Source organism: Corythoichthys intestinalis, chromosome 3 (assembly GCF_030265065.1).
Source record: "Corythoichthys intestinalis isolate RoL2023-P3 chromosome 3, ASM3026506v1, whole genome shotgun sequence".
NCBI classification, from domain to species: Eukaryota; Metazoa; Chordata; class Actinopteri; order Syngnathiformes; family Syngnathidae; genus Corythoichthys; species Corythoichthys intestinalis.
Window position 1 is genome coordinate 6,903,079 of NC_080397.1, and position 25,521 is coordinate 6,928,599.

At 37.9% G+C, this 25,521-nt stretch overlaps 1 protein-coding gene across 1 annotated transcript; it reads right to left on the reverse strand.

Moving 5' to 3' along the window:
* Nucleotides 1-4,893: 4,893 nt before the first annotated feature.
* Nucleotides 4,894-12,664, reverse strand: LOC130913390 (uncharacterized). The gene is made up of 6 exons (XM_057831983.1): nt 12,387-12,664; nt 9,540-9,997; nt 9,326-9,449; nt 7,682-7,821; nt 7,462-7,610; nt 4,894-7,375 (listed from the first exon to the last, which is right to left on the reverse strand). Exons 1-5 carry the CDS (start codon nt 12,562-12,564, stop codon nt 7,563-7,565), a joined length of 948 nt encoding a protein of 315 aa, XP_057687966.1. The 5' UTR covers nt 12,565-12,664; the 3' UTR covers nt 4,894-7,375; nt 7,462-7,562.
* Nucleotides 12,665-25,521: the final 12,857 nt, after the last annotated feature.

Genomic DNA, 25,521 nt, shown 5'->3' on the forward strand with positions numbered 1-25,521 from the left:
AGACACTCTTTTTTTTCTCTTCTATTCAGTTTTGTTTTTTCGGTCAAATTTTTTGGCATATTGTCCTCATGAGTTAATGTTTCTAATCAATTTTAATTTGGTATTATTTACCGATTTTATTTTTCAGTATCAAATGGTCAAAAATGTACCTTGAGTGTATTTTTACAGTTTGGATGTGACTTTTTTTTTTTTTTAATTCAGGCAAATTGATGCGCGTTAAGTCTTTTCTGTTACAAACAAAACAATGTTGATAAAGTTATACTTTATAAGTTGATCTCTGCTATTTTCTCTAAAAGAAAAAAAGGACACAATGTGGGACAGAGGCGTACTTATAATAGTTGTATTATAGACAAATGATACAATTTAGAGTGCCGGCAGAGTTTGAGGGGGCGCGAAACATTTACGTCTTCCTTGGGGGCGTAACAAAATAATTGAGAAGCACTGCCTTAGCACAGACCAACAAAAGGTAGTTTTTTATTTGAGCCCATGTGGTTTTTTTTTTTTGTTTTTTATACTTTCGCAATTAGTTTATAGGTATATTTAGGATTTTTTGTATATGTCTTTATACGACTTGTTAAGAGCATTGTAAAAAAAAAAAAAAACATTAGCATTTTATAGCATTTAAGCTAGTGGACTTTTGCTATGCAAGTCAGCAGTCGAAATCACGCAAGTCGGGTACGTCGTAACCCGGGGACCACCTGTCAAGTTTTTTTTTTTGGCCTGCTGCTTCCAGTAAGTCGCCACTAGGGGTAAACCAAACGCACATAGCACAACCAAAGAAAAACGTTTGAGTCCGGAGCTGGGTCTTTATCAATATAAAGTGCCTTTTGATGTCCTCATCAGACACACCCAGCTATCCTGAAAATGTATATTCAATACAATCAACAAATAATTAAACTCTTATGTCTTATTATAGGAGAAAAAGATTTTCACACATATCTGGACAACAATAGGTCTCTTAAAATGTGTTTCCTTTATTTTATGTGTACTTTTTTCTTTTCAGATACTGCATTTTGGCATGTCCCACACACTGCACTGCTAACTTCAGTGTGTGTAAGAGTTAAATGATAAAAAATGAAATTTTTTTTACATATGAACTTCTTGTCACAACTATTTGATAGAACTGGTCATTTTGATCATGTATATCCTTACTTTCATAATTATATTTAACATCCCCCCCCCCATAATACAATGTCCCTAAAAAAAAATTGTCCACCCTGCCACTTAGGGAAAACTGACTCTTTAAGAAACCTACTGATTTTTTCAGTGATGTCACAACCCCAATTTTGTCTTCCTTTATTGGTGACTGAAACAGACTAGTTGCAGAGTAAGTATTTACACTTATGTTTCGCAATTTTTGTCATATTAGTTAGTTGTGTAGTCAGATGTTGTCAAGCTTAACGTGTCCACTCTGTCATTATAAAATACCAATAGAAAAAAAATGATAAATTTGAAAGATATATGTTAAAAAGTCCAGTCTGTTTGCTGTTTGAACCATTTTGCTTACTGAAGGTCCACCATGTGGTTATTAAATGGAATTTCTAGACAAAAATCCCCACCCTGTCATGGTCCTCGCTGTCAACAAAGCTTTAATGACTGGGTGCACAGGGTTCTTAAAAGTTTAAGACACATACTGATAATGTTAACATGCTAATATGATAAGAGCTATTACAGACATTTTATAACAGGTCATGCTAGACATGGTAAAAATGTATCGGAGCAGCACTACAGAAAACCTAGTTTGATTGGGCAAGCCAAATTTACTCCTTATTAAATTGGTTAAGTTACACTTTTTGTGTTGAACTTTTCAAGGTATGAGATCAAAAGGAGCTAAAATAGTAAGGACACAATCAGGAATGTCATAATCCTGACCCTGAAAGGACAATATCTGAAGGGGATAAGACCTCTGGTATATACAGTGGGGAGAACAAGTATTTGAAACACTGCCATTGCAGTGTATCAAATACTTGTTCTCCCCACTGTATATTTCAATTTAAATTCTTTGATTCATTCAACAATGTTTCACAATTTGTCCACTTTGCCTGTCAGGTTACTGTCCACTCTGTTATGTTTTATATTCTAAGAAAATAAAGCATCCCCCCCCCCCCCACGAGTTAGCAAACTCTTTGCGCGATTTCTGCATGATCAAGTTAGGGCCTTATAGTATCGGCTGAAAATCTGACCACATATCTTTGTTGACAGATTTTATTAAGAAAAATTTTTTGTTGAGTTTAAGGAAAATGAAAAAAAAAAAAGGCCTAATTTAACTACTATCCATTGTTTTTTTTCCAATTAAACACAATGTAGGCTGAAGAAAAGGACAAAACAACCTTCCTGAAAATATACATTTGAAAATCACTATGTAATTAGAATGCATTAATTCTGCTTTGAATTTGTCCATGACAGAGATGACATAATTTGCTGTTTAAGTGTACTTTGTGTACTTGTAGTTTATTATTTTAAAAAAGTGTGGGAGCTTGACCAACGTGCATTCCTAACTGTATAACAGCTACTTGATACTATAAATGTGAAGTTAAATGGAAAATCCCAGCTTTTTTTTTTTTTTTTGAGAGTTGAGAGTTCTCAAAGGTACCGTACATTGATAATGAACCAGTTACAATGCTGACATCTTGTGGATAGATGACCAATGTATCATTTTAGAAATAAATCAAACTTAAAAGTAGTCAACATAAGATCAAGGGGCAGAACAATTTGACCGATATATTAGCCGGGCAACATATCGGTCGACCTTGATAAGAAAAATCAGAACCCAAAAAGCGACCATAAATTCTTCCATTGTATCGGCCAGTGTTGAAAAAAGGTCAATATAGGCTACTAGCTCGATATATTGGCTGACCGGTGTATCGGTCGACCTGTATCTACTGTAAAATGGTTAGTTTGGGCAAGTGGTGTCAAACCGATTCCACAAAGGGCCACAGTGGGTCCTGGTCTTTGTTCCAACAGATCCAGCACAGACAGTTCAACCTATGAGGTTTCTGATTAAACAAGCAAGAAAATGAAAAAATACAAAACTCCAAAAAATGGGCCGGACAAAAGTATAGGCAAATGCTCCAGGTCTCAGATTTGAAGGTTGCCTTCTCCAAACTGCCATTTTCAGATCTCTCCACAGGTGTTCTATAGGTTTCAGGTCTAGACTCATTGCTGGCCACTTTCGAAGTCTCCAGTGCTTTCTCTCAAACCATTTTCTAGTGCTTTTTGAAGTGTGTTTTGGGTCTTTGTTCTGCTGGAAGACCCATGACCTCTGAGGGAGACCCAGTTTTCTCACACTAGGCCCCACGTTATGCTGCAAAAGGGGTTGGTAGTCTTCAGACTTCATAATGCCATGCACACGGTCAAGCAGTCCAGTGCCAGAGGCAGGAAGCAACCCCAAAACATCAGGGAACCTTCGCCATGTTTGACTGTGGGGACCTTGTTCTTTTCTTTGAAGGCCTCGTTTTCCCCCCCGTAAACTCTATGTTGATATACTTTTTCCCAAAAAGCTCTATTTTCGTCTCATCTGACCAGAGAACATTCTTCCAAAACATTTTTGGCTTTCTTGGATAGGTTTAGGCTAACTCCAGCCTGGCTTTTTTATGTCTTTGGGTCAGAAGGGGGGTATTCCTGGGTATCCTACCATAGAGTCCCTTTTCATTCAGATGCCGATGGATAGTACGGGTGGACACTGTTGTACCCTCTTACTCCAGGACAGCTTGTTAGTCAAGGTTTCTTTATCCACCATCTGCACAATCTTTCGTTGAAATCTCTCAACATTTTTTCTTTTCCGTCCACATCTAGGGAGGTTAGCCACAGTGCCATGGGCTTTACACTTATTGAAAACACTGCACGGTAGACACAGGAACATTCATGTCTTTGGACATGGACTTGTAGCTTTGATATTGCCCATGCTTCCTCACAATTTTGCTTCTCAAGTCCTCAAACAGTTCTTTGGTCTTCTTTTTTTTCTCCATGCTCAATGTAGTACACACAGGAGAGAGGTTGAGTCAACTTTAATCCATTTTGACTAGCTGCAAGTGTGTATCTGTTATGTGCCACAGCTAAGTAACAGGTGCTGTTAATTACACAAATTACAGAAGCATCACGATTTTTCAAAGCGTTTTGAGTAAAATGATAATGATTTAATTTCCCCCCCCCCATTCTCTTTTGTGTTTTTTTTCTCATTGCAAGCAAAAACAATGAAGATATTAATGCCAAAACATTTGTAATTGCAATCATTTTCTGGGGGAAATTGAGCATTATCTGACAGAATTGCAGGGGTGCCAATACTTTTGGCCAGCAGTATATACCTGTATGCATTAATCCTTTGAGCTCGATTTTTAATATTTGTCTCAGGGCTGATTAACTACAATAATTGTTGACTTATAGATGCACGTACACTCTTCGGTTGTGCTTCGGTAGTCCATTTTGAACTTGTATTTTCTACTTTAGTTTGTTCTTTCGTTCGTCTACAATGTAAACATTCTAGTTTCAACGAAATCACCTACTTTGTATCGAAAAACAAAATCTGGCTTTTTTTGTGCAAAGATATATTTTTGTACAACAGTGACTAGGAAAATATTACATTTTGTTTTAGTGCCACCTCAAACATGACTTATAGCAACGTTGGTAACTTGTCATTAGTACTTAAACAGTTATCGTATTTTCCGCACCTTCAATTTTCTCAAAAGCCGATAGTGCGCCTCATAATCCGATGCGCCCGATAAATCAATCAATCCAGTGCTTCTCAATTTTCTGTTACGTCCCCTCAGGATGAGGTAAATGTTTTGCGCACCCCCAAACCCCCCCCCCCCCTCTCTCTCTGCCATCACTGTAAACATTATCATTTGTGTATATAATTATCTTAAGTACTCTTCTGATAACATTGTGTCCTTTTTTATTTTAAAGAAAAAAAAAAGCAATATAAATCAACTTACAATAAAGTTAAACTTTATTAACGTTGTTTTGTTTGGAAATGAAAAGACTTAAGAGTGCATCAATTCGCCGGAAATAAAAAATAAAGTCATACCCAAACTGTAAAAATACACTCAAGGTGCATTTTGGACCATTTGACATTAAAAAAACAAATTTAATAAAATCAGTAAATAATACATTGAAACTGATTAGCAACATTAACTCATGAGGACAATATACCAAACACTTTGACAGAAGAAACAAAAATTGAAAGAACAAAAACAACTGTGTCCATGGACAGAGGGACAGTTTTTATTTTTGCTGCAGGCAGTATTATTTCCTTCGCTCTGGTGTGGGGTTATTTTGCACTGAGCAACTTGGTATGTCACTTTATACGATGCTAACAGCGCTTGCTGGTTTACTGATGTAACACTGACAAAGCGGGACCAAAAGTATTTGCACCCCTGCAATTCTGTCAGATAATTCTCAATTTCTCCCAGAAAATGATTGCAATTAACAAATGCTTTGGTAGGAATATCTTCATTTATTTTGCTTGCAATGAAAAAACAAAAAAGAGAATGGGAAAAAAATTAAATCATTATCATTTTACACAAAACTCCAAATATGGTCCAGATTAAAGTATTGGCACCTTTTGAAAAATAATGTGATGCTTCTCGAATTTGTGTAATTAACAGCACCTGTGGCACATAACAGGTGGTGGCAATGACCAAATCCTACTTGCAGCCAGTTATAATGGATTTACGTAGGTTGACTCGACCTCGGTCCTGTGTCCTTGTGTGTACCACATTGAGCATGGAGAAAGGAAAGAATCCCAAATAACTGTCTGAGGACTTCAGAAGCAAAATTGTAAGGAAGCATGGGCAATCTCAAGGCTACAAGTCCATCTCCAAAGACCTGAATGCTCCCGTGTCTACCGTGCGCAGTGTCATCAATAAGTAAAAAGCCCACGGCACTGTGGCTAACCTCCCTAGATGTGGATGGAAAAGAAAAATTGACGAGAGATTTCAACGAAAGATTGTGCGGATGGTGGATAAAGAACCTCGAATAACATCCAGACAAGTTCAAGCTGTCCTGCAGTTCGAGGGTACAACAGTGTCAACCCGTACTATCTGTCGGCGTCTGAATGAAAAGGGACTTTATGGTAGGATACCCACTTCTTGCCCAAAGGCATAAAAAAGCCAGCATGGAGTTTGCCAAAACTTACCTGAGAAAGCCAAAAACGTTTTGGAAGAATGTTCTCTGGTCAGATGAGACAAAAGAAGAGCTTTTTGGGAAAAGGCATCAACATAGAGTTTACAGGAGAAAAAATTAGGCCTTCAAAAAAAAGAACACTGTCCCCACAGTCAAACATGGTGGAGGTTCCCTGATGTTTTGGGGTTGCTTTCTACCTCTGGCACTGGACTGCTTGACTGTGTGCATGGCATTATAAAGTCTGAAGACTACCAACCCCTTTTGCAGCATAACGTGGGGCCTAGTGTGAGAAAACTGGGTTTCCTTCAAACGTAATGGGTCTTTCAGCAGGACAATGACCCAAAAAGACACTTCAAAAAGCGCTAGAAAATGGTTTGAGAGGAAGAAGTGGAGACTTCGAAAGTGGCCAGCAATGAGTCCAGACCTGAATCCCATAGAACACCCGTAGAGAGATCTGAAAATGGCAGTTTGGAGAAGGCACCGTTCAAATTTCAGAGACCTGGAGCAGTTGGCCAAAGAAGAATGGTCTGAAATTCCAACAGAGTGCTGTAAAAAAACTCATTGATGGATACCGGAAGCAGTTGTTCGCAGTTATTTCATCTAAAGGTTGTGCTACCAAGTGTTAGGCCTAGGGTGCCAATACTTTTGTCCGGCCCTTTTTGGAGTTTTGTGTAAAATGATGACTAAAAAAAACAATGTCCATGTTTTTTCATTGCAAGCAAAATAAATGAAGATATTACTACCAAAGCATTTGTAATTGCAATCATTTTCTGGGAGATATTGAGCATTATCTGATAAAAACTGCAGAAGTGCCAATACTTTTGGCCAGCACTGTACGCTTTGTCATATTTCCTCGTCTTAGCTCTTCATATCTCCAATGCTCCTTGATGTGTGGTTAAAAATAAGAGCGCCACTGCCACCCACTGAGTGGATGTTCAATTACACTTTAAAACCTATGTTCCCATAGTTCACATGCGCCACCCCCGGCATCGCTCCGCGTGCCCCACTATTTGAGAAGTGCTAATCTAGTGGATGCACAATGCAACCTCAACTACTGCACCTTATAATGCAATGCACCCTATACATATATATATGGAAACAGTTTTCAAATAGGCCATTCATTGGAGATGCGCCTTCTATTGCGATGCACATCATGGTGCGGAAAATATGGTAATAGTTTTCTGTGGACCTCATTAAATCAACTTTAGTGTTGGCTGTCAATCAAGTTCTTCATCAAGCAGCTGCCAAAGGTTATCTAAAAAATACAACAACAACAAAAAAAAATAGGCAGTTCACTTTGAGTCATCAATTACAAATAAATACAAAGTGATCAAAACATACTTAAAGTGGGTGCTTAAAACTCTCCCCATTGACATACACGATTGTAGATCATCAACGTTATGAAACGTCAGATCCACGTAAGCCTCCGTACTGGCTGATTTTCACTCATTTTCGCCGCAGCCGATTTTGGACCCCATTTCGTTGACTATCTGAAAATTCAAAAAGTTCAATCGATTTAATCAATCAATCAATTAATGGTGGAGACAAATTCAGGCCAAACCTTTTTGGTGGGCAAAACGTATGACGGCTCGATGGCTTGAAGGAGTTCTCTGAAGCTGTCGCTCTCAACAATGCTGACAGGTTGCGACTCTTTGATTAGGAAATTTAGAACTGCCTGGTCCAATGCATGTTTTCTGGAAACTTAACCCAAAAAATGTCATGAGAAGTCAAAGTAAACCATTAGCTACCACCCTCCCGTTGGCCATAGACTTCATTACTATTGAAGTGGGACTTCGTCATTCTTTGCGTAACGCCACCCCGAGCTTCATTTAGTATAGTCAGGCGAAGACTGCACACGCTCACGTCTAAGCTGGATTCAAGCTTGGATTTTTGAAGAACTACGAAAGCTGTACCGCATACAAACAGGAAGGATTGTCTCAGGACTGATTTGTTTGAGGATTCAAGGTAAATATTATATTTTTCGTACCATGCATGCACGATTGAAGCATTTATTCGCAGGAATTTTCTTCGTTTACACATGGAGGCGGCTAATTTTTGTAACTGACTAGCCTCATAGTTCACTTTTAACCAAGAATCGAGACTGTTTTACGTCCACACCTATAAAGAATTCAGGGATTTAAGCATTTTTTCACAAGGATTTTCGCCAGAAAAGCTCAGTTTACGCCAGGTGGCTGCTAGCCTCATTCGATATCAGAGTACCATTGTACCTCGACAATATACGTAAAATAAACGAACTGCACGGTTTCTTTGCTTTTAACCAAGAACCGAGACTGGTTTACTTCCATATCAATGAAGAATTCAGGGATTTGCGCATTTATTCAGAGAATTTAGCCAGAAATTTCTGTTAACGCCAGGCGGCTGCTAGCCTCATTCGCTAACAGAGTAGCATTGTAGCTCGACAGTATATGTAAAATCAACACTAAGTGCACGGTTTCTTTGCTTTTAACCAAGAATCGAGACTGTTTTATGTCCATATCTATGCAGAATTTGGGGATTTAAGTATTTATTCACAAGAATTTTCGCCAGAAAAGCTGTTTACGTCAGGCGGCTGCCAGCCTCATTAGCTAACAGTATATAGTGTATAACGATTATAAAGGGCTAGTCTATTCTATAATAAGTTCTGATTGTGTATAGAATTTATTAATAATCCATTTACATATTATTTATACTTAATTCTGCACGTTTTCCTCAAGTATTAAGTTTCTGACGTTAAATGGAGTGATAAATTAGCTGTTGAAAACTTGCAGTAAATAAAAAAAAATTAAGTTGCTATTTCGGTCAAAAACGTATATGTTAAATATTGCTATTGATCCTGAAGGTATAGGTGATCAACTCTGCATTTGGTGATTTTTGTGCATCTAGTGTAAAATCTGATACTTTTATAGCCATTTTAATTTTGTGTTATACTTATACAGAAAATAATTAATCGGGATTTTATAACGGAACGACTTTGAATTTTTTTTTTGCCGACGCTCACGGAGACTCAAATATGGCTAAGGTAGGTGCCTGTTTTGCTTTTAGGTCGGTAGCAGCTTTGGTTTTGTAAATATTTGAAGTTTTTGAAAATAGGCCCCCTACAAATCGGCCCAGTTTCGCGTGTCATGTCAATAGGTTATGAAGTCAATGCGTTGACGACGATAGATGTCTAACCTAATCCGGCAGAGAATCATGGCAGCTAACTTACCTTTGGCTATTTTAGGCGTATTCGTGGAATCCTCGTGGGTATGTCTCGCTCTGAAATGTCTCAACATTGACGATGTGCTTTTATTAACGTAGGACAGTTTAGTCGAGCAAATGCGACATTTAACCTGCAGGAAATAAAATGGTAAAATGACTATAAATTCAACCAAGAATCATTTCAGAATGGATTACAGACAGGATCTGAGTGCGACCTAAACCTTCACTGGTGATATAAGTTCAAAATGGTCCCACACGGCGGAGAATTTTCTTTTGTTTTCGGAGTCCGTATTGTAGTGGGTTGAAGGGAAGGATTGGGATTCAAAAGACGTATCGCTTGCGGGACTTCTCAAACCGGCTCGCACGCCGACACGGGGTTTCGAGTGGGACGTGTGCTGACGTGGCGTCGTTTGTTCTTCCGTGTTGTCGTCGTCGTCTGTGTCTGACAACGGGGCTAAGAGGTCTCCACTTGAAATACGGCGATGCGGTTCGTCTTCATCCTCACTTTCCATAGGTACACCAGTCAGCGGCAACTCGCTGATATCTAAGTGGTTGTTTTCCTGTTTAATAAAACGGGGCTCTGAAACATTTTCCTCCTTAATGTGGGGGGACAAACTTGAGCTTCCTGACTGCAGATGTGAGGATGGTTCTTCCTGATGAACAGTTGGCGGCTGAATGTCTGAAAGACAAAAACATTGTTACAATTTCCCCAAAATTTTAAATTACCGTAATTTTCGGACTATAAAGGCGCATCTGACTGTAAGCCGCCTATACTATTACTACTAGAGGTGTGCAAAATTTCCGATTCTTAGATTATTCGCGATTCGGCCGTGGAAGATTCGAGAACGATCCACAAACATCCAAATTCCGATTATTGAAATATGCCAAGTAAAGCGGATGTACAACACACTCAGCGCGCCGCGCGGTCTTTGGGACACAATGAGGAACGAAGCGAGAGTAGCTAAACATCATGCTTCTCATTACCCGGCCCCTCGGGTAATGCCAATGCTCAACTCACGGCTTTAGCTCAACTCATACCACGAGACACAAAAACACAACAGCATACCTGACTGCTGCCGAAAAGCTGCTACAAAGTACATCCACATAATGTTACGGTAGATATCATGTATATAGGACTAGATGCAATATAGATTTGGTAGCGTTAGCAGCACATCTACAAAAAGCTAGATGCGTACACTTCCCTGCAAGGCTGTTGTAGCGAACCTTCTAAGCAAACCTAATAAACTTTTTATCTAAAATACTCCTAAATCGGTAAAATATTGACTTGAATCTATCTTTAAAAGTTTTAAAACTTTCACATGCCGAAAGTAGACAAAAGGGAAATTATGGAATAACGGGAGCAATTTTAACAACTTTAACGGTTGATTCACAACATTAAATTAATTGAATGTAGTTTAAAGCTGCTGATACAGAATGGGGACTGGAGTTTTTTAATTTACTGTTATTTTTGTATATTTGTTTACTGCTATATGTTAACTTGAAACTGAAATAGTGATTTGGTTTAGCCTGAGAGTATTTTTGAACAATTTTGGAACTAATGTACACAACATTTAAATTAAAAAGGAAGGGTGTGCATCAATAATCGTTTTATAATCGAATCGGAGCCTCTGAATCGTAATCGTAATCGAATCGTTAGGTGCCCAAAGATTCCCAGCTCTAATTACTACCACACATATTATGGGATATTTACACTAAAAGATAATAATTGGTAACACTTTATTGGACAGCAGTATCATAAGACTGTCCTAAGACCAAATGAACCACCATGAAGCTTTAAACCAATTGACTGCAAAGCTTCAAGCTGCTGGAACACTGCCCTGCAATTCAGTTTCTGGAGGGAGTGGATCATGCTCTGCTGCAGTATTTCAGAGTACATGTTGGAGTTCTTGTTTCCATCAATGGAATGTAACTCTCCAGCATCTGCAGCACTCATGCAGCCCCAGACCATGACATTCAACAAATTAATTTTCGTCTCATCCGTCCCTATGGCATGGTTCCAGTAATCCATGTGCTTTGTTGACACGTCTTCGGCAAACTGTTTGCGGGCTTTCTTGTGTACAGTCTTCAGAAGAGGCTTCCTCCTGTGGTGACAGCCATGCACACATATTTGATGTAGAGTGCGGCGTATGGTCTGAGCACTAACAGGCTGACCCCCCACCTCTTCAATCTCTGCAGCAATGCTGAAGGCACCCCGCGACGATCTTTCAAAGAAAGCATTTGGATGTGATGCTCAGCACGAGCGCTCAGCCTCTTTGGACGACCAACCCGAGGCCTGTTCTGAGCGGACCCTGCTCTTTTAAAACGCTGGATGATCTTAGCCACTGTGCTGCAGCTCAGTTTCAGGGTGTTGGCAATCTCCTTGTAGCCTTGGCCATCTTCATGTAGCGCAACAATACGTCTTTTAAGATCCTCAGAGAGTACTTTGCCATGCGGTGCCATGTTAGAACTTTCAGTGACCAGTATGAGTGTGAGAGTTGCACTACAAATTTGAACACACATGCTCCCTATGCACACCTGGACCTAGTAACACTAACGAGTCCCATGATATTTTGGAGGGAAAATGACAAGCAGTACTCAATTTGGACATTTAGGGATGTAGTTTCTAAGGGGTGTACTCACTTTTGTTGCCAGGGGTTTAGATATTAATGTTTTGATTAATAATATGATGATTAATATTGTGATGATTAATATTTTGAGTGATTTTGAGGGTGAAAATAAATGAACTCTATTATATAAGCTGCACACACACTACTTTTCACTGTGCTAAACTGTCATTTTGTCGGTGTTGTCCCGTGAAAAGATGTACTTAAATATCTGCAGAAATGCGAGGGGTGTACTCATTTTTGTCATACACTATACACATAGCGTGAACAAACACGACAACGGTTGTCTTTTACGTCATTGACGGCGATAGACGTCTAATCCATTTTGACTGCGAGGAATGGCAGAGGTTCCAATTTTGACGTTGTCTTATTTGGGGAAAAAAATAATGTTACGTTTTGCACATCCCCATTAGAGGAAATATCAAGTATAAGATGCGATCAAACCTTGGAGTTTGGTGACAGTCTGAGTCTTGCTCACAGCTTCCAGTTGTCGTCGGTGTCGCTCGTTCTCCTCTCTCGCTCGACAAAGTTGCTCCTCGTACGATGCTATCGCTCGTTCGAACAGTTCGAAGATTTCGTCGGCGGCCGCAATGAGTCGCTCCCTCACCAACTCTTTCAACATTCTGATGTAGTAGACAGTAAAAAGCAAAGAGACAAGAGGATTTTAACGTCAAGTCTGGTCCAATTAAAGTGATGTACGCTAATGCTATTGCTAACTTCCGCAGTTTTCTTTCTTGTATTTGTTGCAGGCGGTAAATATCGTATAAATCGAGTTAACGCCACCTACTGTCGTATACTTGAACTCATTGGTTAAAGATAACTAAAAGGAAAAAAGAACTGTAAACATGCTCTTTATTGATTAAAAAAAAAAAAAAGTGCAATACAGAAATAGCCACACGTCTGTATATTTCCTACCTCTATGTTCATGGTGTATGCATTTAGATATTTTGTTATATCCTATTTTTTCCATATCTTGCTACATTTTTGCACTAATTAGGGCAAGGGTCTGCAACCCATGGCTCTGGAGCCGCATGCGGCTCTTTGAACCCTCTGTTGCGGCTCTATATTGAATAAATGATTATGTGTTTTAAATCTATTCTGGTGCTTGCGAGATTTAAGTAAGAAATTTAACTTCCTTTTAGCAGGCAGATCACGACAGGCTCACTGTTTTGTGTGTGTGTTGACAGAAAACCTACGTATGAATTCACTCACTATGTAAAGTTATGGTTGCCCACCAGGAGGTGTACCCCCAAGTTGTTGCACCATTCACAGGAGCAAATACTACACTTGGCACACTTTCCAAATAGGAATCACGGCCTTACTTGGTTCACTCATTCAGCTCATTAATTCAACTATGTAAAGGCAAGGCAAGGCAAGGCAAATTTATTCATATAGCACGATTCAGCACAAGGCAATTCAAACTGCTGTACATCACTTGAAGATCATAAAAATCACATTAAATCAATAGCACGTAAAAACAAATACAATCGAAACAGGAAATAAAATTATACATAAAAATCGCATTTAATCACGAAAGAATAATAAACTTAAAAAAAAAAAAAAAACGTTATTTAAAAAAAATACTACTGCATACTACTACTTCTGATAATAATTGAAATCAGCAATGGAGATAAAGCACACGAGGAATAGAAAGCAAATAGATTGAAATATATAGACAGTTATGGATATGCAGTGCTAAACAAAAGCGTTATTAGCCCTGATTTAAAGGAGCTAACAGTTTGAGCATACTTCAGAGCTTCAGGTAACTCGTTCCAGAGGTGAGGAGCATAATAACTAAATGCTGCCTCACCCTGCTTGCTTCTTTTTCTTGGAACATACAGGAGACCGGTATGGAGAGATGGCAGTCTTATGACGCCGCTGTCAAATAAAGTCCTATCTATTAACCCAAATAAATCAACGAATAAGCTGCACTGGACTACAAGCCGCAGGATTCAAAGTGAGAGAAAAAAGTTGCGGCTTATAGTCCGAAAATTAGGGTATATATATATATATATATATATATATATATATATATATATATATATATATATATATATATATATATATATATAAGGGCTGTCAAACGATTACAATTTTTAATCGAGTTAATTACAGCTTAAAAATTAATTAATCGTAATTAATCGCAATTAATCGCAATTCAAACCATCTAAAAAATATGCCATATTTTTCTGTAAATTATATACAGTACTGTGCAAAGGTTTTAGGCAGGATATTTTTATTATATTATGTATATACAGGATATACTGTATGCATATATTTTCCCCAAGTGGAAGCTTCCATGATCCTAATAAATTTAATAATTAAAAAAAAAAAATCTACAGTACTGTGCCAAATTTTAGGCAGGTGTCCTGCCTAAAACTTTTGCACAGTACTGTATATATTCTGTAAAATAAATTGCTGGAATGGAAAGATAAGACACAAGATGACAGCACAAAAAGCCTTGCTGTAAAACTTAGTAAAAGGCAGAATACTGTCTGAGCGGGACATGTGCGTTAATTGCTAATATATATATATATTCATATATTAGGGCTGTCAAAATTATCGCGTTAACGCGCGGTAATTAATTTTTTAAATTAATCACGTTAAAATATTTGACGCAATTAACGCACGTTGCCCCGCTCAGACAGATTTAAATGTCAGTACAGTGAAAGGCCAACTTGTTAATTGTGTTTTATGGCGTTTTTTCGCCCTCTGCTGGCGCTTGGGTGTGACTTGCATATGTTATCTGGCGTAATGTTGCCCTCTGCTGGCAATTCGGTGCAGCTGATTATTTGGGTTTCGGCGCGCTTTTCCGACGTGATTATATGTCGACGCGAACTCACACTAATAGACAGTGCTATTCACAGGCATGAAAATCTCTCACCTTTCGGCGAAATTCGCCGTTTTGAAGTCAAAAAGGGCGACCTACGTGAATTGCGTAGATCCGAGGAGAAATTATTTTTGGGAGGGGGGGGGTGTCGGGAGGTTTTATTTAATTATTATTATTATCATCATGTGATTAACTTAGTACGTAAACTGAGCACTTAAGAAATCCAGTCAGCAAATCCTTCTAGATGCTTCGCTGACGAGAACCAATCATCGGCCCAAACTGCGTTCCATTATTCCAATCGCGCGCACTCTTTACGTGTACATGGAGTGCTTGGAGAGCCTTTCGTTGCATTGCAAAGCTGCGAAAACAAAAAGCAGGCCTTATCCAGAGCGGGGCAGACCAGAGCGCAGCATACACGCTTCCCTGCATTTGCCAGCAGATTGAATTTGGTGAGTAATGCTTTCAATCGTTTTCATATTTTGCGATATAATAAAGTTACTGCCATTCGTTGCAGCTTGCGTTGAACACTGCCAGAGCTAGCCAAATCTCCCGTGAAAAAATAGCTCCCGTTAAATTGGCGTCAAACTCGTGTATTTAGCGGTAATATTAACGAAGAAACACACTGTTGAGTCAAATTAAGCGGCATGCTCTCGGATTGAGTGGGGCTCCTCGCATCGCTCCCGTCGTCCGCCTGAGACACGTTATTTTCGGTTGGGACTTGAGCTGACGGCCGTTGTCGGCACAACACCGGCCCGACGAGTGGTGGGAATGACTCTTGCTTCTTAAAGCTTTTCAGAAATACAGGGATCCCTCGTTTTTCGCGGTTAATGGGGACCAGAACCCGCCGCAATAAGTGAAAACCGCGAAGTAGCCCCCCCCCCCCCCCCCATTTTTTTGTGCGTGTTCGATGTATTTATTCAGATTTTACATTGGAAAAAAGATACATATATATATATAAGACATGTTTTTTCACTTTTTTCACCAAAGTATCTTTTATAAATGGTTTTCAAGCACTTCAAAATGTAAGAATTATGATAAGTTTTAAACATGTTACTGCCCCACCGAATTATTTTTAAACAAGAATAAAGTAGTAAGAAAATGCTTGGCTTTATTAAATGCTTCATAGTGAGTCTACTCAAACCCTCTCAGGCTTTGTTAAACGGTGATTGACACATGTGCAAAGTTTTTCTTTTTATATATATTTTTTTGTTTGAAGCAACTTATTTGATCGAATAATAAAGACACAAATGTCCTAGCCAAAATGTGGCCCAAACAAAAAACAACATTACTTCAATGGAAAAATTTGTTTCAATCAAGAAAAATAGTTTTCAAATGCTTTTTTTGTCTTAAATTTATTTTTGCAATCAAAAACAATTTTTTTTGTTGAGGTGACTTTTTTGGGATTAAAAGTATATACTGTATTTTGATTGAAGCAACTTTATTTTTGAGAGAAGTAACTTTGTTTTTTGATTGAATAACAAAAACACAAATCTACCTCCATCGTTATTGAAAGAGAAAGAAATTAAGAAAGCTTTAAAACTAAAAGCCACCGGGGAGTCAGTTTTTTTTGTTTTTTTTGTTTTTTTTGAAATATTTATATTTCATTACATAGACATGCCTCATAGGGAAAGGAGATTGAGTTATAAAAAAAAGGAGTTGGATGAGGCTGCTAAAGGCAGTGGATACCTCATCAGCTGGGTGAATAGCAGACCTGGTAAGAAGAAGTTTGCAAGGATAGTCAGGTATTAAATACAATTATAAACACAATTACAATGTTCTTTTTCTATAAGATTTTATGTCATTGCTTTATTAATCATTAGGTGCTAGAGTTGTTAAGTATGGATAATAATGAAATAATAGTTTTGAGAAAACTGTGCTGTTGGTGGCTCAGTGACCATCTGATGTGGTTTGTTCTCAGATGAACAAGTTGAGGAAGGAAGTTTTGATGCAGAGGTTGAAGGAAGAAAAGAGGCAGACTGACTGAGTCACAGCCATAAAGTGTTTATGACAGTTTTGATTTCTATTCACTGTTGCCCCCTCCCAATTAAAGTATGTCACAGTCGCAGCCAATTATTACCTAAAGCTGGTTAAAATTGAAGTTATGTTGTTTTAAGGTGTATTAAATACTTGTTCATGTGCCCCTTTTGATCTACAAGCACCCGCCCCTCCACCAGTCTCTGCACGGCCCTGCTGAAACACAGTGTGGGTCGACAGAGCTCAATATTTTGTTGGGGTGTACAGTGTACTGGAACATATTTCCTCCATACCCTTCTCACCTTTTTAACCCCTGACCCATTTTCATGCCTGTATTCAGACCAGCTAACGTCTGCATCCAGTATTCAGTGGCAGTTCTCATAGCCTCATCACACTGTTTGTGTCTAATACATGCATCGCTTGTGAGTTTTATTCCTCCTTTGTTTAAGTTAATGAGCATCATAATGTTATTGGTGATGTGTATTTGAATTTGTTCACATATATGGTGAAATGCAGTTACATTGTTAGATGCTTGTGAGCTAATTGGCTAGTGCTACTGCTCAAATGGACACGTGTGTGTACATTTTATGTTATTTTGTGAATTATGCAAGTTATTGACACATTGCCTTGTTATTTTCAGTTTTACAAAAATACAATAAACGTGCTCCTGTCAAAAAAAGATGACTTCAGTTTTTTGATTGAACATTTTACAAATTTTATTAAAAGGAAAACATTAAGAGGGGTTTTAATATAAAATTTCTATTACTTGTACTAACATTCATCTTTTAAGAACTACAAGTCTTTCTATCCATGGATCACTTTAACACAATGTTAATAATGTTAATGCCATCTTGTTGATTTATTGTTATAATAAACAAATACAGTCCTTATGTACCGTATGTTGAATGTATATATCCATCTTGTCTTATCTTTCCATTCCAACAATAATTTACAGAAAAATATGGCATATTTTATAGATGGTTTGAATTGCGATTAATTGCGATTAATTATGATTAATTAATTTTTAAGCTGTAATTAACTCGATTAAAATTTTTAATCATTTGACAGCATATATACAGTATGTATATATAAAATCGTGCTGATGCAATCATTTCAAATGTCTACACTACAGTATATGGCGGAAAACACAGACAAGACTGAAAAAGCAGTTTCTGCTCTTGCACCCCTCTTTAAGATAAACTGCTGCATTTTAAGCCAAAAGAACTGTTGTGTTTGATAGAACAATATGTCTATATGCTGCCATAGCAGATTCATGCCGCATTAGGTCCCAGAACTATTTTTAATTTGTCCGTTTTACCCTGGAAACCCCCGTTTACAGGCGTCGCGCAACCGCTTTTGTTTCAACCTAGCCATAAAAAGAAGGTGAGTAATCGTCTTTATTATTAGAAATGTCTGTCATTTTTAGCTAAAAATCATTCATTGATGTCTGATACATAGTTTAAAAAAAAAAAAAACTTTTAAACTTTAAAATTTAATATTTAAACAAAGTACGTAACAATGAAAAAATTTGCGTCTGTAAAAAAGTCACGGATATCTCCCTCATAACTATCGCTTAAATTATTTTTTTTCGTTACTGTCGCTTTCCCCCCCATATTTTAGATGATAAATAATCGATCCAAACAAAAAAAAATTGCAAAAAAAGTTTTTTAAAAGGGTAAATATATGAAAAAGAAAATCTCGACCACTCCTTGATGTCTGCGATTTCTGCATCGCGACCCTTGTTATATTACCATGTTTCACCTGTAAAATCCCACAAAAATCCAGCTGTGGCCATTCTCAGCTGTGTCTTGACATGCAGTGATACAAGCTACATGGAGTTTTTGGATCAAAAAGAGGTAAGTATGCGATAATATCTCGTTAAAATCATGGCGTCTTTAATTCTGCTCTCGCGTGCTCTCACCTCCAGTTAGGATTTTGCTGTTAAAACATTAAAAAAAATTTTTTTTTAAATGCCCTCCTGTTCAAAAATTTTCTTCCCCCAGAAAATTGAGATTTTAAGCTTTCCAATGATGTACACATGCATATAGGACAATTTTGAAATTTGGCCAAATTGGGGGTTTCAGAACAGAACTTCAAGTCACCTGAGTGTTTTCTGCCATATGTCTGTGTGGCTCCAGTGATGTCTTTTCTGTGGAATCTGGGTCAAAGTGGCTCTTTGAGTGTTATAGGTTGTCGACCTCTGGACTAGGGAAACATCCCACAATTTCGTTGTACGTACCTGTGTATAATGACAATAAAAGCATTGTAATCTATCATATGAAAAGAAAAAAAAAATATTCACTTTATGTTTTAAAGCAGTGGTTCTTAATCTTGCTTAAGGTACCGAACCCCCATGAGTTTCAAACGTGCATTAACCGAACCCTTTGGAATTTTAAAAATCTTTTTTTTCAAATTCTAAATGGATATATCTAAGCTAGCAAGCTAAAACTGAAGTGAATTTCCATTCAAATTTCTTGTCATTTAGACAGCATGTTTTTAAACAGGCCAAAATGTGTTTTTATCTTTGTGCCTGCAGCATCGACACACTACTAAACAAACACTGGGCCAGTGCGCATATCTTGGAATTTTTCATTCAAATTTGGAGGAACACATATTAAATTGCTCAACATTATACTTGCCCAGTTGCCTTAACCTTGACCTTGCAGTTTCTGTCATGTTTACATCACAAATGAAATCGAATTTAATGAAACACCCTGCACATAATGAACGCCACATTTGTACACGAACTAATTTCGTTAGAAAAAAATCCCAACAAAAACATGAATCTTCTCATAAATCCAACAAACAGTGTTCATTTACAACAAATTTTGCCTTTTGATTTGCTTTTCAATTTGGAAAATGAAATTAAACTCGATTCATTTCACAGTTTCTAATTTTGTTTTCATGTCAATATTCTCATTCTATTGCATCCTTGCTTCACACACTATTTTTAATGTGTAAAATGTGACGCAAATGGTGTTAACTTTTTTTTTTTTATGTCAACGCATTGCCTGCCACCTCGTACTTCCTCATAGCAAGCAACCTTCGACTGAGCAAAAAAAAAAAAAAAAAAAAAAAAAAAAGATTGTCTAAGGTGCTTGTCACTGTTCGAAAAATAATTTTGACCCATTATAAAATTATCTTTTTTTGTTCATTTCATGAATTTTTGTTGTTTGTTGCAAGGGCGTAGGTTTGCATAGGGACGGTAGACACGTAACACGACCAACTTTTCAGGATACTCTATGGCTACGTTCATACTACAGGTCTTAATGCACGAATCCGATTTTTTGTCATACCCGTTTTTTTGGCGTGCCCGTTCAGACTGCCTTTGTCCATTGAGACCGTTCAAGTATTACGCATGCGCACTAATTCGCAATCCGACACGCGCTGAGCAAGAAGACCCGCATGCGCAGAAGCATCAAAACAAATGACACACGTCATCCGTCATTCCAGGGATATCATATTTTGCTTTTCAAAAGGAGGACACAAATAACAGACATAAATAATCCCCATTTAAAAAAAAAAAAAAAAAAAAAATCTCTTTTAAAAAGTGAATGTCTGTACCTGGATGACGTTATAAATTTGCGTGTGAATTTTGTGTGAAAGTTAGTATAAATCAATACAGACTTATTTTGCAATGATCATTTATCATGTCAATTAATTAGATTCTTATTCGTGAGAAATGTAGCCTTGACCCCCGTTCACCCAAACTGTTTGGTCCTATTAATGTCCCATCCCCAGCAAAAAGTGTACATGCAGGTTATGCTGTTATATCGTCCCTACCAATATTGAGACCAAACCCACGCTCTTGCTTCCTAATTATGTTAATTATGTTGGGTAAGAATAAAATACCTAGTGTGCTCCCACATGTGTTAAGTTTTTTTTTCTCCTCCTGTTTCTTTTGTTCTTTCTTTTATGTTAATCATCATCTTTTACGACTGTTTCCATTAAAAGAAAAACAATGAATCGTGAAATAGATTATCGTCATTCACTATTGTTGTATGTACAATTTATATTATTTGTAAGCAAGGGCGTAGGTTTGCATAGGGATGGTAGGGACATAACACTACCGACTTTTTAGGATGCTGAAATTGTCCCCACCAACTTTTAAGCAACCTTATTTGCATTATATAATGACTTCAGTTATATAGATCATTTAGATTGCCTTCCCATATGCCGTAAGGATAGAAATGACGTACCATTATTAAGTGAATTATTTTCATTATGTTCAGACTTAAATTTACTCCTTTTCACTTGCTGAATGTGCCAGTCCATTTTTTCCCTCAAACGCATGTTTGATTGGTTGATTACTTATCGAACACGTTGTCAACATGCCGCCTCCTCCGCCCCTTCAAAGAGGACGGATATTAGAAGTTTTTTTTCAGCCAGCAGCACCAGCAGCCTCTGCAAGTAATGTAAAAAGATGTCAATGTTGTGGAGGTGGGGAACACACCACAAATTTTGCTACTGAAAATCCGACCTTAGTTTTCTTAACATTAAACTTTGTGAATTTGCTAACCTGCAAAACTTGAATAGGAAGCTGCTTAGAGAGAAGTTTCGTTCAGTAGAGTATGTGTTTTCTCCTTAAACTGTGAGAAATGTAGTGAACCGAGGTTTACTCCCTTCTCCCCAATTGTCATTTTTGTGGCCTTAAAGCAGCCCAAAGGAGCTTTCATTTTCTGATGAGTTTGGCTCTGCTTGTGGACAAAAGCAGCCCAGATAGCAGACCGACATTGAATAAACGCTGGTTTTTCTATCAAAATCATCAGTATGGTTGACAACGAAATATTCAACGTCAAGTGACGTTGAAACAATGTTGTTCTATGGCAGGGGTCCTCAAATACAAATCTTGGTCCACAAATATTTTTTCCATACAAGCATGGGTCCATTTATTAATGTCGGTCAAGTACAAGGCAGGTCGAAGGTGGTAAAGAGGGTTTTCTTTTGACCAAACAAAAATACAATGTACATTCTGAAAACATTTTTTTTAATTAAAATAAAAATACACAAAAAAAGAAATGTACAATGTTTACACATCTACATTAAATAATTGACAAGATCTGTCATTAAGGTGCAAACAATAACTATTGACAGTACATTTAATAATAGTACATTTAATAATTGTAAAACACAGCTTGACAAAAAACAAAACATTTGGAAGTAGTACAGTACATGTTCACTTGTTCAGAACATAAATGACAAGCTCTGTCATTGAGGTGCAAACATAACAATTATTGACAGTAACTTTAACTCTAAAACACTGCTCAATGAGAGAAATTGCATTTGGGGGTCACAAAGCTGTTTACTCACATCATCAGGCAGTACTTCAGTGCGTCTTGTGGTTGATGTATCTGAGTGTGAGATTTGATTTTTGTTCTCATTTCCTCCTTTTGTTTTTCTCCGAACATTGCTGCCATCACTTCAGTCATGCACTCTTTTATTATTTCTCCATCAGAGAACGGATTATGTTTGGCCAACATCCCACGACACTCTGAGTGAGCACTCTGTTGCAATTTGTTGTTGTGTCATAGATTTAACAATAACCTTCCTTGACTCTTGATATGACTGCTTCAAAATTAATTTCTTGCCTTCTCAATTCTGATTTAGGAAGAAACTTACCTTTAAAGCAAGTAATTTCTTCACATGCCAAATAGGGTCACAAGTAAAGTAATTAAACATTGTCCAACAAATAAAGCATGAAAAAATAATTTATATGTTGTATATTTGACAAAATAATCGCGTTTCCGAAGTTCGAGCCTGAAAGGGGACGAACCCGGAAGTGATACGTCACACCGGAAACGCGATGGCACCTCCATACATACGGCCGCCATATAAAGCCCTTGACAATGATTCAAACAGCGATATAAGCGCTAGATCGAGCGCAAGGGAAGAGATCCAAGTTTTTGAAGAGTTGGAGGAAAAAGAGGAGCTTGGAATTTTATGTTGGACCTAAAATGTATTAGCCAGATGCTAATCAGGATGCAAACAGTGTGCATAGACTACCTGACATGGAATGGATACAAGACCCATCGAGATTACAACATTGGTAAGATATAGGCTGTTATTATTTTCATGATTTGAAGATGCAGGCATTTGCACATAATTTTATGTTTTTGTCTATCTGATGACATTGTTAAAAAATATAATAATCAATTCAATTCAATTTTATTTGTATAGCCCTCAATCACAACAGAAGTCTCAAAGGGCTTTACAGAGGCAATATTCATTCATTCATTCATTTTCCATGCCGCTTTTCCTCACGAGGGTCGCGGAGGTGCTGGAGCCTATCTCAGCTAACTCGGGGCAGTAGGCAGGGGACACCCTGAACTGGTTGCCAGCCAATTGCAGGGCACAAGGAGACATACAACCATTCACGCACACACTCATACCTACGGACAATTTAGAGTGTTCAATCAGCCTACCATGCATGTTTTTGGGATGTGGGAGGAAACCGGAGTTCCCGGAGGAAAACCCATGCAACATGCAAACTCCACACAGGAAGGCCGAAACCCGGGATTGAACCCTTGATCTTAGAACTGTGAGGCAGACGTGCTAACCACTCAGCCACCGTGACAGAGGCAATATGATACACAATTAGAAATGAAGCAACAAAGATGAATAGATACAGTTCAAGTCCTGGGTATCCCCTATCCTAAGACCCTCCATGCCGGCAAGGAAAAACTCCAAAAACTCCAGAGTCAATTGGGAGAAAAATGAGAAACCTTGGGGAGTACCACAGTCAGGAGAGATCCACTCCCAGGACGGATAGACAGGAACCCCAGAACTGCTAATGGGAATTAGCAAGCGAAGTTATAGTCCGTAAAAATACAGTGGAGTAAAGGAGCAAGAAGAGGTCCCTCTAGTCAGATGAGACGGGGGTAGCAGCGAGGACGTCTATCCAGCCTGGGGTCCGGACAGTCAGGAGGCTGCAGCTGAAAAATAGCCCCTCCCCAGAGGGGAGGGGGGAAAGGGGACACCGGGTGACTAGTGATGAAGAGACTAGACAACTAGATATTAACATTGGAAAAATAGAAATAAAGTAAGACAAGTGGTAGGTAGAGTAAGAAAAGGAGATAGAACTCAGCGGCTGTACTGCCCCCAGCATTATAGCTTCTAGTGCAGCTTAGACTAAACTGTGAGTCTACTCCGACTTCAACTAGCCTAACCATAAGCTTTGTCGAATAGGAACGTTTTTAATCTAATCTTAAATGTGCAGACTGTCTCGGCTTCTTTAATACTAGCTGGAAGCTGATTCCATAAAACGGGCTTGGTGGCTAAAGGCTCTAGCTCCGACAGTACTTTTATAAACCCTGGGAACTACCAGTAGACCTGCATTCTGAGATCGGAGTGTTCTGTTGGGGCGGTATGGAACCAGAGCATCGGTGAGATAAGATGGCCCCAACCCATTAATGGTCTTAAATGTAAGAAGGAGTATTTTAAATTTAATTCTAAACTCGACTGGAAGCCAGTGAAGTGCCTGGAGCACAGGGGTGATGTGCTCTCTTCTATTGGTTCCTGTTAAAAGTCTTGCTGCTGCGTTTTGGACTAGCTGAAGACCTTTTAGAGAGCTTTTAGGACAAGCTGCAAGTAGGGAGTTACAGTAATCCAATCTCGATGTAACGAACGCGTGAATTAATTTTTCTGCATCGCTTTTAGATAAAATATTTCTAATTTTGGCGATGTTGCGCAGGTGAAAGAAAGCCGTTCTACAGGTTTGTTTAATGTGTGTTTTAAACGATAAGTCAGGGTCAAATAAAACTCCTAGGTTTTTAACTGTGGCGCTGGAGGCTACACTTACATTGTCCAGAGTGACTATCTGGGCAGCTAAAGTCTCTCTCACACTTTTCGGGCCTATTATAAGGACTTCTGTCTTTTCAGGGTTAAGTAGAAGATAGTTAGTGCTCATCCAGGTATTTATATCTCGGACGCAGGCGCTTAGTTTTTCTACTTGCCTGACCTGCTCAGGTTTAATTGATAAATACAGTTGTGTGTCGTCAGCGTAACAATAAAAGTTAATGCTATGTTTTCTGATGATATTACCTAGAGGAAGCATATACAGCGTAAACAAGATGGGCCCGAGGACCGATCCTTGCGGCACACCATAACTAACTCTAGAGTACGATGATGATTGCTGGTTTACATTGACAAACTGGTACCTATTAGATAAATATGATTTAAACCAGCAGAGGGCTGCTCCTCTAATATGGAGGACCAGGAGTGCAAAAATTCAATAAATAAATACACAATTAAATAAATAATTAAAAGTGTCATTAAAATGCTTTTATTTCAATATTTATTTATTTATTTCAATATTAATTTCAATTTTTATTTATTTATTTCAATTTATATTTATTTATTTCAATTTATATTTATTTATTTCAATTTTTATTTATTTATTTCCATTTATATTTATTTATTTCAATTTTTATTTATTTATTTCTATTTCTATTTATTTATTTCAATTTATATTTATTTATTTCATCATTTATTTATTTATTTCAACTTTTATTTATTTCACTTTTTATTTATTTCATTCTTGCACTCTTGTTCCTCTGGAGGTGCAACCATGAAATAATTTTATCTGTCACGTTTGCTCGTCAAAGTTTCTAACGTCTGATTGGTTGCTATGCAAAGCAAGTCTTAACTAGTCGATCTCAGATAATAGATTGACGCCTGAGGCATTGGCTAATTTTTATGTACACCCGATACATAAGGTGGCAGTGTAGATCCGTATAATCTGAAAAGTAATTGCTCCCTCAAAATCATAAAGACGAC